The sequence below is a fragment of the Palaemon carinicauda genome, unplaced genomic scaffold (assembly GCF_036898095.1).
Source record: "Palaemon carinicauda isolate YSFRI2023 unplaced genomic scaffold, ASM3689809v2 scaffold260, whole genome shotgun sequence".
Taxonomy (NCBI): domain Eukaryota; kingdom Metazoa; phylum Arthropoda; class Malacostraca; order Decapoda; family Palaemonidae; genus Palaemon; species Palaemon carinicauda.
In genome coordinates, this window is record NW_027170248.1 from 49,432 (window position 1) to 62,332 (window position 12,901).

The 12,901-nt window shown below is 36.0% G+C and overlaps 1 protein-coding gene across 7 annotated transcripts in view; it reads left to right on the forward strand.

Annotated features, from left to right (window-relative positions):
* LOC137636256 (MAP kinase-activating death domain protein-like) overlaps window positions 1–12,901 on the forward strand; it is a 105,733-nt gene that overhangs the window by 36,146 nt on the left and 56,686 nt on the right. For 6 of the 7 annotated variants that reach the window (XM_068368687.1, XM_068368688.1, XM_068368691.1 and 3 more), the window contains 6 exons: window positions 1,988–2,136; window positions 2,841–3,002; window positions 5,359–5,500; window positions 7,950–8,079; window positions 8,761–8,977; window positions 9,363–9,450. In XM_068368687.1, coding sequence (XP_068224788.1) covers window positions 1,988–2,136; window positions 2,841–3,002; window positions 5,359–5,500; window positions 7,950–8,079; window positions 8,761–8,977; window positions 9,363–9,450 — 888 coding nt within the window. The remainder of the gene's footprint in view (window positions 1–1,987; window positions 2,137–2,840; window positions 3,003–5,358; window positions 5,501–7,949; window positions 8,080–8,760; window positions 8,978–9,362; window positions 9,451–12,901) is intronic. The other variant, XM_068368689.1, reaches the window with a different exon arrangement.

Here is a 12,901-nt window from a genome sequence, read left to right on the forward strand (position 1 = left end):
GGCTAATTTTTTTTTAAAGAATAAACTCATATTATCCTAGAACAGAAATACATAATAAAATGTGCACTAAGATGTAATTTACTGTTATATCAGGGGCGAAATCTAAAGGTCATTTTTTGACGGCCTAGTTTCACAATGTAAATTTCTTATGAAAATCATTGTATCTCCTATAAAATATGATATTTATGCATTAAAATATACCAAAATATCACGAATTCTATACAGAACAAGAATATATAGAGATATACCAACTTACCTTTCGGGTATGTCAACAAAATGGCCGCAGAGACCGCAACAACTCTTACAGCCCAATCTACCACTTGAAATAAAGAATGGGGTTGCAAACTCCATATTATCATCAAGATCTCTTTTTAACTCCATTAGAAGTGTGTTGATGACATCCATGCCGAGGGAATACTGCCTGCTGGCATTTATTGAAGATAAATTCAAAATAAATAGAAAAAAATCAAATTTGCAAAAAATAAAAAAAATTCAGAAATTAGCATTTGAGGGAAAATGGACCTCATGGCAATATATGGCATCTTAGCCAAAACCAATGTCATGCAAGTGGTAGACACACCATCCATCCACACTTTCCAACTATAAAGAACCAAACAAGTATCAACACTTCGACAATTTATAATTATGTAATAACTTTGCTGTTTGATCACTTACCCCTATAAAGGTATGTCAGGGTCGAGGTCGACCCCTGGGGGGGTAAAAAAACGGGGAAGGAGGGAAGTTAGACGAAAATCAGTCCTAAAGCAGACAATGGCATGTAGACTAGTCACCCCTTGCAGGTCGATCACTTCCATATTCGAGACAGCTGATGATTTATGGGGAAAAAACAGGTTTTGAAAATGCTGTAGGGGTCGCATACGACCCATCATACCTTTCCAGGGTTAAGATTTGTCATTTCTGACCATCCTTTGCATTCATATCATCCCGTACTGTACTATCTTATACAGTATGTATTAGTAGGTGTGCAGTTAATTCTAAGCCTTGCATTTCCATCATAAGATTCAATACTACACAGTATCAATACTACACAGTTATTCTAAAAGTTTTCTTCTAGCTGTTGTCAAATTTCAAAATGACCTTTCTAATCTGGCAGTTGAAACGGTGGAACTTCTGAAGTTCGAACTTTTTGCGGACTATTGACGCTGCATGTTATTGTCAGTAGTCTCATTGATCAATAAAGGTATTTGTATTTTGGAGGGAAAGAAAACGGGTTATTTTTCAATTTAAAGGACTAACGTCGCTATAACCAAGCTTTCGGAGATGAAAGCATCATGAACATTAGTTGAGTATAGTAATAAAAAAATTTCATTAAGTTTGTTTATTTCAATACTTCTCCAAATGTCAATACTTACCCAGATTTTTAAACAGTATATGCATTCCCACCTTCCCATAATCTTGTGAACCCAAAGAAAAGTGAAAATTTAAACAATGTATGGTAATACTAATAGTATCATTGTACTATATAGTGATGGATTATGTCAACACTAGGGCAAGGGCTATTCAAATCTAGGTAGAAACTCTCATATCAACTTTTTCTTCTTAAAGCTGGAACTTGAAATATATAAGTAAGAATATTCAGTCAGTATTGAAGTAATAGATTTTATTATTAAAATTTTACTCTATAAGATAATTAACTTTGCTTTGTTCAGCAAAAATTTATGGTGTTTTCTGTGATTTTAATATTTCTCCTTATGTTTATGTTTCATCTCATTTTGTCTTGTGCATTATTTATTTATTATATACTTCTAAAATGCATGATAATCAGTTTGAAAAATATATATATTGAAAAATCATTCATTTATAATTTGTATCAAGAAAACTACCCCCAAAAGACACAGTAGTGATGATAAAACTTAAGCCAAGTCAGATTTCTGTATCTGACTTGCCATTCCCAACATTATGCAGTGCTTTATTGAGTGAGGATAGTTATGACACCTGTACTAAACTGCTTTTCGCTATTTTACAGATAGCCCTTTTCTTACCTCAGGCCCCCGTGTAGTTCATGATCCCATAAGGTCTCCAGATGCGGATTTATCCGAAACAGCAACGCCAGATGTTCTTAGAGACTTGCTTGTACAGAAACGACACGTATTGCTCTCTAAGCTGCAGTCTCAGGTAAAGTTGAATAGATAGCGAAATTAATAAATAGCGAAATTTGAATAATGTAAAAAGTCTCGAGAGGTAGAATCAAATCAAATTTTGAATATTTTCAATTTGAATAATGAATTTATGAAGTTATTGCTCTCTAAGTTGCAGTCTCAGGTAAAGTTGAATAGATAGCGAAATTAATAAATAGCAAAATTTGAATAATGTAAAAAGTCTCGAGAGGTAGAATCTAATCAAATTTTGAATATTTCCAATTTCAATAATGAATTTTTGAAGTTATTTCCAGACTCAAATTGTATATACAGTGTAGCTTTATTAGTTACATGAGATTCTTACTGATATTGAACATCATAAATTTGTCCTAAATCATAACTTTCATTAACCATCAAAATAGGTGTCAGACAGACATACTCCTGCAACAGGGCTAGACATAGAACCAAAAAACCTTTCCTTTTCCTGCCTGTCTTTTCCTTATTCAAACTGCTTCTAATCCTATCTAACATCGCAAGAGGGTCTGCCCCTCTCTTTTATTCTTCTCCTGTATTTCCCTTTCTCCCTTTTTCCTTATCTTTTCCCATCCCGAGTACCTGCCTTTGGGCTTTAAACTGGATTGTATCCAGGGGTACTCTTCCTTCCCCCATATTCCCCACTTCCCTATCCTTATATCCTTATCATTATCCTTATGAGATTCTTATACTCTTGAATTAATACAGGACTCAGAGGCTGGAGACACTGTGCAGGGATCGGAAGGACCTCCCTCTTGTGGAGCGAGTGATACTGGTTCCATTATCACTAATCCGGCATTCCAAAGGCAGAGAGTATCGAATCAGTCCATACGATCTACAGTATCAGACTCCGAGCTAGAGCAAGGCATTGTAAGATTTCTTATGTTTTGGTGACTCTTGATATATGATTATTGCTTTTATATTCTTTGTTGAAATTAGTTTAAAGGTTTAAAGGTCGCTCATGAATGGCAGAGGCAAGGGACAGTGACATTCCCCTATCAAGCAGGACAATGCCCTAGAGACTGACCATATATTGTATGATCAGTGCCAAGCCTCCTCTCCACCCAAGCTAGGACCAGGGAGAGCCAGGCCGTGGCTGCTGATGACTCAGCTGATAGACCTATAGGCTCCCCCAAACCCCTCAACCTTAGCTCACAAGGATGGTAAGGTTGCAGATACTAATGGCACTAACGAGTCTGAGCGGGACTAGAACCCCCGACTGGGAAACACCAGTAAATCTTTGATAAAAGTATAAAAAAGTAAAATCAAAGGCCCTGTTAGATGTATTCAGACTTATATTCCATCCGTTGATGTTCAGAGTCAACTTCTGGGAGGGGCTGCTACAAGGGAGACCCCCAGTGGAGAGGGTATGCAAAGAATTTTTGTCTTGTTGAACGTTGAAGGCTGGAGCTTCATATGTATAATTACAATGACCTGGAGAGAAGTTATCAAAATGATAAATATTAAAATTGCTCATGAGACTTGTATCGATATTGTATTTCGTGACACCATCATGTAAATAATGTGCTTGAATGTGCAAGCCAAACAAGCGTGACAAACTTCAGTTCACCTGGGAAGTTTACACACTACGAAGTTGTCAACTTGGGATTCGCTACCGAACCTTAGAGCATATACTTGTTTCATTTCAAGTTGATGAATAATTCAGAAATGAATGCTAATAATGTTTATGCAGATATTATTTCCTTAATATTGATTTAATCTTAAATATAACTGATTAAAACATGAATGAGTAGATGATTGAAAAAATACAGATGAATATCTCTGTGAAATATTGGTTAACATTCAGTCAATCATAGTTAATATATATTAGAATTTAACACTACTTTTTCTCTGAGTAGTTTATTAACTGAAAAAATCATTTGTACTTCCATGCAAATATAACTTGAGTTATTATTCATTGTTTTATAGTAATGGGTAGATGATTACAAAATAATTTTTTCTTAAATATTGAAAATTGGAAGAAGCATTCAAGGTTAATGAATGAATGAATAATGAAAAACAGAAATTATATATTTTCCTTGTTCATTGCATATGATTTGGATAAATAATAAAATTAAAGAATGTATAGTAAAAGAATTTCAATAATTAAAATTTTACAGTGCCAAGGTTTTGAGAGAAGAAAAGTTGTTTTATATGTGTAATAAAACTTTTTCAGTGTTGTTAACCTTCTATTATTTGAAAGTTAAAATTTTATACTTTCTCAGTGATGTTAACCTTCGATTATTTGAAAGTTAAAATTTTATTCTTTCTCAGTGTTGTTAACCTTCGATTATTTGAAAGTTAAAATTTTATACTTTCTCAGTGTTGTTAACCTTCGATTATTTGAAAGTTAAAATTTTATACTTTCTCAGTGTTGTTAACCTTCGATTATTTGAAAGTTAAAATTTTATACTTTCTCAGTGTTGTTAACCTTCTATTATTTGAAAGTTAAAATTTTATACTTTCTCAGTGTTGTTAACCTTCTATTGTTTGAAAGTTAAAATTTTATACTTTCTCAGTGTTGTTAACCTTCTATTATTTGAAAGTTGAAATTTTAAAGTGGCACAATTTCTCTGATACAGTTGAATGGTTTGTCAGAAAAGCTTAAGGAAAAGATGATAGAAGAAAGCCTTGCCTTCCTTGGAGTTCAGCAAGTCAGTGCTGGACAGAATAGACAATAAAGAAAATAGAAAGACCTCATTTCATATCTTAACCCTTTTACCTCCAGGCTATTTGGAAATTTCCAACCCTTAAGCCCCATTGGGTTATTTTTTTTCAAGCACATTTTGCAGTATATATTTTTTTAATTCCTCTAAAAGCCTTAATTTTTGTCATAGAGAGGTCAGGTTGTTCTCATTCTCTTGGAAAATGCCTGATGATTCTCAAAATATTATCATATATGCAAAAAAAAAATTTAAATAGCATTTTTTTGCATGGACGTACCGGTACGTCCATGGGGGTAAAGGGATGAGTTTTGTGAAACGTACCAGTACGTCCTTTGGGGGTAAAAGGGTTAATCCCCTATGGAAAGAACGAAATGGCTAACCTGAAAAATTTGTATGATGATGATTATGATAACACAATATTTACAATTTTGGTGGTAATTCCTGTTCTTTGTTAAAACCTTCACTACACCATCATTTACATTTTTTAGCATGAGGATCTTAAAAGACAACCTTTAGTTATTTCACAATAAATCAACTAAATTTAAAATTTATTTTTTCAGTTTCCCCGTGGCTCCAAAAGAACCTCGAGTATGTGGTCTAGCAAGTCCTCTCTCTCCACTGGATTCAGGTACCATGCTGGTAACATGATACCAACATCGACTACTCCTTCACCAGATTCTGGTCGAACATATCTCTTTGAAGGTAAGTTTATTTTTAGAAAATGGTAAAAATTGGTGAGATTACTTGCTTTGCAGATTTTAAAAGTTAACTTGTTTCACAAAACAGAGGATTGCTATCGACTGCTAGGTAACTCGATACTTCATTAAAGGGTAAAGACATTACAAGGAAAGAGGAAAGAACATTTTTTAGTTTTAGGGTAGATGGCGAGAAGACACAAGTTTTATTATAGAAATTTATGTTTTTGGTGAGATAATGTTGGAAACATTTTCAGTAAAAGGCAGGCTGGTTAAAAATCCAGGTGTTTCATCTGTTTACATACCTTTTGGCCTCGTAAAGAATGGTTTACAGATTTGTGGCCTTTGTTACCAGCGTCCAAGAAGATTGCCTTTACAAGACCAATCTTCTCAAACAAATATCCACTGTGGTTCATACAAACCCCCACACACTGCATGTAACTGAATGAAAACTGCCCACCGTATTCTCAGAGGAGAAAGGTTTTTAAGGTCTTTTAGACTTTTAGGATCCAAGAGACATTGCACCAATAATTTATATCAGATGCAATGGCTGTCTGCTAAAGAAGGTGATTAATGCAAGAGTTGATGGGAGAAGTACAAGGGGAAGGCCAAGGTTTGGGTGGATGGATGGAGTGAAGGAAGCTCTGGGTGATAGGAGGATAGATGTGAGAGAGGCAAGAGAGCGTGCTAGAAATAGGAATGAATGGCGAGCGATTGTGACGCAGTTCCGGTAGGCCCTGCTGCTTCCTGCGGTGCCTTAGATGACCGCGGAGGTAGCAGCAGTAGGGGATTCAGCATTATGAAGCTTCATCTGTGGTGGATAACGGGGGAGGGTGGGCTGTGGCACCCTAACAGAACCAGCTGAACTCAGCTGAGTCCCTTGTCAGGCTGGGAGGAACGTAGAGAGTAGAGGTCCCCTTTTTTGTTTTGTTTCATTTGTTGATGTCGGCTACCCCCCAAAATTGGGAGAAGTGCCTTGGTATATGTATGCATGTACAATGGAATCTGCATTATGGTTGGTGCAGATCTAGGAATGTTTCAGTAACAAAAACTGTTTTGGATGGTAAAGTGAATTTTTTTAGTTTCTTTTTTATGAAAATAAATTGTCTTGTAGCTATGAAAATAAATTGTCTTGTAGCTATTGGTAGTTATACACCAATGCTTAATACAGTTCTAAGAACCTGTGATTAGATGTATCTACATTAACTATTATTGCAGATGTTTTCAAGTCTCTTGTTATTGAGTAACCTCGAGTTGTCAGAATATATAATTGGAATTTAGACATAGTCTCGTAATACTGCATTTAAAAACCTCTTGTTCTGAATCTTTGGAAGACAATTCTTTTAAAAGATCTCACAGCCAAAATACTTTTTCTTTGAGCTTCAGCCTCAAATAAATTTATTAGTAAACTCCAGGTTCTTTCCTATAATGCAGGATTTGGTTTTGCAAAATTATTTTCTCTTTTACTTACTTTCAATGCCAAAAGTATTTCAAGACTAAAAGGTTTGCCTCAATTTGTCCATATTATTTCTTAAGAGAAGGAATTCTGTAATGCATTGGAATATAAATATTGATACCCAAGGAGAGCCTTTATCTAGACAAAACTGAAAATAGGCGAAAATAGAAATTTCTGTTGTTTGCATTAGATTGATTTATGAACTGTGGTGGATAACGGGGGAGGGTGGGCTATGGCACCCTAGCAGTACCAGCTGAACTCGGTTGAGTCCCTTGTCAGGCTGGGAGGAACGTAGAGAGTAGAGGTCAGGCTGGGAGGAACGTAGAGAGTAGAGGTCCCCTTTTTGTTTTTGTTTCATTTGTTGATGTCGGCTACCCCCCAAAATTGGGGGAAGTGCCTTGGTATATGTATGTATGTATGTATGAACTTGGACAATGCAGTAAAGCCTGGTATTTAGATCCATGAAACCATTCATTGCTAAAGTGCAACTGGGGTAAAATACAGCAGTTGCACTATGGAGTAGAAATTAAAGAGGTTGAACAGCAAGAAGGAAGAAAGATGAATATGGGAACGGAGGAAAATTAGGATGAAAAGCCAGTGCAGCCAGGGACCAAAAAAAAACTCAAAGACCCTTAAAGTAAAGCCTACGGTGCTTCGTATGGGGTGCACTGACACCACTATTCCTCAATGCACTGTGTAGCATGAAACTGTCCCAAAAGAGTTTGAGGATCTCTTAGTTTCTTTATTTAATTTTTCTCTCGGAATTACCGACTTTGTAAGGGACCACCTCCTTCCTCTTCAGAATACAAATAACTTTGTATTTGGAACATGAAAGGTCTCTTTGAAATCTAGATTAGTATATTTTTCCTGACTCTTGGGTTTTAGTCAATCTTGTATACTTTGAAATTTTAAGGCAAATCTATTAAGTACTTATTTCATGAACTGTGAAACCACAAATATAATTCAAAATGAAATAATGGAACCTTATTCTCTTTCTTAGGTCTCATTGGCAAAGAAAGATCACCATTATGGGACCAGATGCAGTTTTGGGAAGACTGTTTTCTCGATGCCGTTGCTCAAGAGAGAGATATGGTGGGCATGGACCAGGGTCCCAGTGAAATGATGGAGAGGTAAGGTTCTCTTCTTAGTGATTGGTAGTTCATGACCCATTTTGATCATTTGAAAAATGTTTTTATCAATCTTTAGTATTTTGTATACTGTATCGCTCATGGCAGGGTACCAAATACAAGAGGCCTTGCATGAGAATTTTTAGATTATACTAAATGTTACTTCTAGTGTCTCTTTAGCCTTATCTATATTGCTTCTACGTTTTGATCTTTTCTATCGACAGTACCTGATAGCTTTCTATCATCTTAACCTAACTTTGCTTCACTTTTTCCATCTCACTTAACCCTTTTACCCCCAAAGGACGTACTAGTACGTTTCACAAAAGCCATCCCTTTACCCCCATGGACGTACCGGTACGTCCTTGCAAAAAAATGCTATAAAAAGTTTTTTTTCTTCATATTTTTGATAATTTTTTTTAGAAAATTCAGGCATTTTCCAAGAGAATGAAACCAACCTGACCTCTCTATGACAAAAATTAAGGCTGTTAGAGCAATTTAAAAAAATTATACTGCAAAATGTGCTGGGAAAAAAAATAACCCCCTGGGGGTTAAGGGTTGGAAATTTCCAAATAGCCTGGGGGTAAAAGGGTTAAGAACCAATGCCGTGAGTGAACACAATGATGTAGTCTTTTTAAACTAATTTGAGATAGTGAAAATAGTTTAAACTCCTTAATTATTCCATAGGTATAATAACTTGAGCGAATCCGAGAGGAAGAGATTGGAACACGAAGAGGACCGACTGCTGTCAACTATGTTATATAACCTTGTGGCCTTTATGGTGATGGTGAATGTGAGAAAAGAGGACATAAAAAGAAAAGTTCGAAGACTTCTTGGCAAATCACACATTGGCCTTGTATACAGCCAAGAGGTGAATGAGCTTCTAGATCAGATTAATAATTTGGTAAGCCTCTGGATTGTTTTATTATTTTCCAACTTATTTAGGAAGTTATTAAATCCGCTTTCAGGAAATTTCTAGACATGACAATGATATACCGCATTCATTTCTTAATTAGAAAATTTATATTGTGTGAGGAATATTTCCTACTGTCACTAATATCTATAGTCCATTTCTTTTAGCGATGCATATTTGCACCGACTCGCAGCGGTGCCCTTTTAGCTCGGAAAAGTTTCCGGATCGCTGATTGGTTGGACAAGATAATTCTAACCAATCAGCAATCAGGAAACTTTTCAGAGCTAAAAGGGCACCGCCGCGAGTCGGTGCAAATATGCATCGCTAAAAGAAATGGACTATAGTTCATATTATCATTCAAATTCTTGTTTTGCAGCATGGGAATGACATTGATCTCCGGCCTCTTGGGTCTCGTCAGATGCACAGACAGAGCTTTACAGTGCATTCTGGTACAGATGCATCCGGTGAGTTACAGTTAAAATCGGATTGAGTAAAAGTAACTTTTTTTAAGTGTTTATGTTGCTCAAAGTATTAGTAGTACCTATGAACTGTAAATATATCTGTTATTTTTTCCAGAAAAGTACTGTATCTTGGGAAATAACATTTCAAATTGATATTGTAAGAGAGGTGGCTTCCCTTGTATACTAACTTGTGCATACAATAGTTAAAATTTAGCCCACTTGAAATATGTGGGCAAGGAAAGGTGAATTGTCAATAAATTTTTTTCTATACAGCATAAATAAGCTTTTGAATGCTAGGCCTTCCTTCTCAAGGCATGTTTTCACTTCAGGAGTGAAGCCTTTATTGAGCTGCTGTTTGAAAAGAATATATTGACCGAGGCCTTGGCATTGTGTTGCCCGAAACTGGAAGCGTATAGTTGTTTTTATTCTTCAAGGTGAGGGGGTTCTTAGAGCTAGACAACCAGGCGTTGTCTTGTTATATGAACCGCCTCCTTACCACAGAGCCAAGGTCAGCTGATTCTACCATGCCTTGAACCCTGGTGCTTGTTTGGCACGTTTTTTAATGTATGTTTTACTGGGCCTTTTTCTTTTTTCGAACAAAGCGCCTTCTCATCACTGGTGAAAACGTATTTTTAGGATTGTACTGTATTTGCCTTTTTTAAACAATTCTGAAAATTTTCGGAAAAGATAGTGTGTTTCTGGAGATTCTTGGGTAATTTCAACATTCTTAAATTTACTGTATACCTCCTTTATGCTGAAAAGGATTTTATTTCTTAGCTAGGCAGTAAATTAAATGTTTTAGAGAAATCCTCATAATTGAACTGATGGGTCTCCTTTTAGTCATATCTTTTATTTGCAAGTTTAATGCCCTCTCAATCTTTACTAGAACCTTATCACATATCATTGAATGAAATTTAGAGATGTACCATGGGAGATGGCAATTATCGATCATATTTCCTTCCTCCTCTGAAAAATCTCCCATATGGAAGACTCTTCCCATACCTTCGGCCAACTTCCCCAAAGGTTTTTTCCATTCTTGATTGAATTGAGAATATTGGTCTTCTCAACCAAGATCAACACCTAATAAAACCTTTTAGCCAACATTCGCATCACTTGAAACATGTTTAGGAGGCATGACTACAGTTATTTTAGAATACACTACACTATCACGTGGCTGCTTTGCTTAGCGCCTTCATGCTTACTTCGGCGTCAATGACCTTAGATGTCAGGATGCCTGAAAACTTTAAATCATTCATTCATGCTTACTTGCTAGAGAAACTGTGGCAAAAGATTGAGAGTGACACAAGGCAAATTGTGTACATCTCAAACCTGATCACACAGAAAACACTCCGAATGAATATGCATCAAGCACCTTGCTTTAAATGGTTAGCTGTATCGATGTACCTTTTGAGAACTCAATTGCTTCCAGTTTAAGGGCCTGGTAATAATTTTATCAAAATGTTCATAGTGAATAGTTGAATGAGCGGTTGGTGAATCGGTGGTTAAGGATGTTTTACTCTGCCTGTGTTGAAGATCAACTTTTGAGAGTGCTCACATTGAATCATCTTTGAATTAAACTGTACTGTATTTGTATGTAAAGTGTAAGCAATAACTTGAACAATTATTGTTAGAAGTGGGTTACATTTTCCACATATTTTATTTCTACAGTACTCTGCATAATGTCACCAGTCACTAAATAACTGGAATGACCATGATATACCAAAAACAAAACAGTTACAAGTATATCAGAAAAATGTGAGGAATAATAGTCTTGAAGATGAGCACCGAGTCATTTACCATTTATCGTAGTTTTGAAGTGCAGAAAGGGAACCACTTGGGAGTTACTGTATGCACCTGATCTAGTATTAAGAGAAGAATCAGAGGAAGGAGTTCAAGAAAAGTTAAGATATGGCAGTGTAGAAGGGAAAGAAGAGGATTGAAAATAGACAAGGAAAAAGTTTATAGTTAACCAAAAGTAACCAAAGTATGGAATATAACCAGGAAAACTTCCATGAGTATGTAATGGGTTATATTACAAGAAATGCTCAGGTTTTTAATAAAAGGTGTCTGAATATATGTATAAAAAGATCAAATGAAGTTATGTAGGAACAGCATTGTAGTGAGGTGGAAAGGAAGGCCCTTGAATTCTGTACCATATGCTTTCCAGCAAGGCTACATTGTACAGTACCATTTAAGTGTATTTTTCATGTATGTATTCTTTAGACTTACCTGTCATGAAAGAGTGATTCACAGGACTACTGCATAATGAAAATGAACCATTATGGTTAATATGAAATATGAAAGAGGTGCTTCAGAAGTGGTAAGCAGAATTTTCTCTTTCTTAAAGTAAGCTCATTATGATGTTCATCATCATCATCTACGCCTATTGACGTAAAGGGCCTCGGTTAAATTTCGCCGGTCGTCTTTATCTTCAGCTTTTAATTCAATACTTCTCCATTCATCATATACTTCACACTTCAGTCCTCAGTCATGTAGGCCTGGGTCTTCCAACTCTTCTAATGCCTTTTGGAGCCCAGTTAAATGTTTGGTGAACTAATCTCTCTTGCGGAATGCAAAGAGCATGACCAAACCATCTTCATCTACCCCTCACCATGATCTCATCCACATATAACACTTGAGTAATCTGTCTTATAATTTCATTTCTAATCCTGTCCGGCCATTTAACTCTCAATATCCTTCTGAGGGCTTTGTTCTCAAATATACTAAATCTGTTTGAGATCTGATGTTCAAGGTAACAAAAATAGAACACTGGTGACCCACTAGAGACCTGTAATATTTTCTTTAATTAGTGTACCTTCAGGTTTGTTCAATTAGGCTGTCCACTCGGTATACCTCAGGCTTGCTTTTGAGGCGATGTATCTATAGTCCATTTCTTTTAGCGAGGCATATTTGCACCGACTCGCAGCGGTGCCCTTTTAGCTCGGAAAAGTTTCCTGATCGCTGATTGGATGGACAAGATCATTCTAACCAATCAGTGATCAGGAAACTTTTCCGAGCTAAAAGGGCACCGTTGCGAGTCGGTGCAAATATGACTCGCTAAAAGAAATGGACTATAGTCACTTCTGGGTGATTCATAGGCTACGGATTGTGAAGTTATCTGTACAACTGGCCTGTTATCACAGTAAATCAATAGAAATACTAATTGTTTGATGCAAGTACAACCTCTCTGTGAAGTAAACCCTGATATAATTTATTTTTGTGGATCCCAAAGCTGTGAAGCTTGCGATTCAAATAAATGTATGGAAATGATAGATTTTCCAAAGCAAATCCTGTTTTAGCATTGTGGAAGTGTTCCTGAATCAAGTTGGAATTATAAGAATCAGTATTTTGGAGTATGGCTTATTGATAATGCTTAGGATATTGTAGGATTAAGATTAAGGTAATTTATAGATTTAGTCTCATATTTGCACAAAAATTACTATACTGTAGTCCA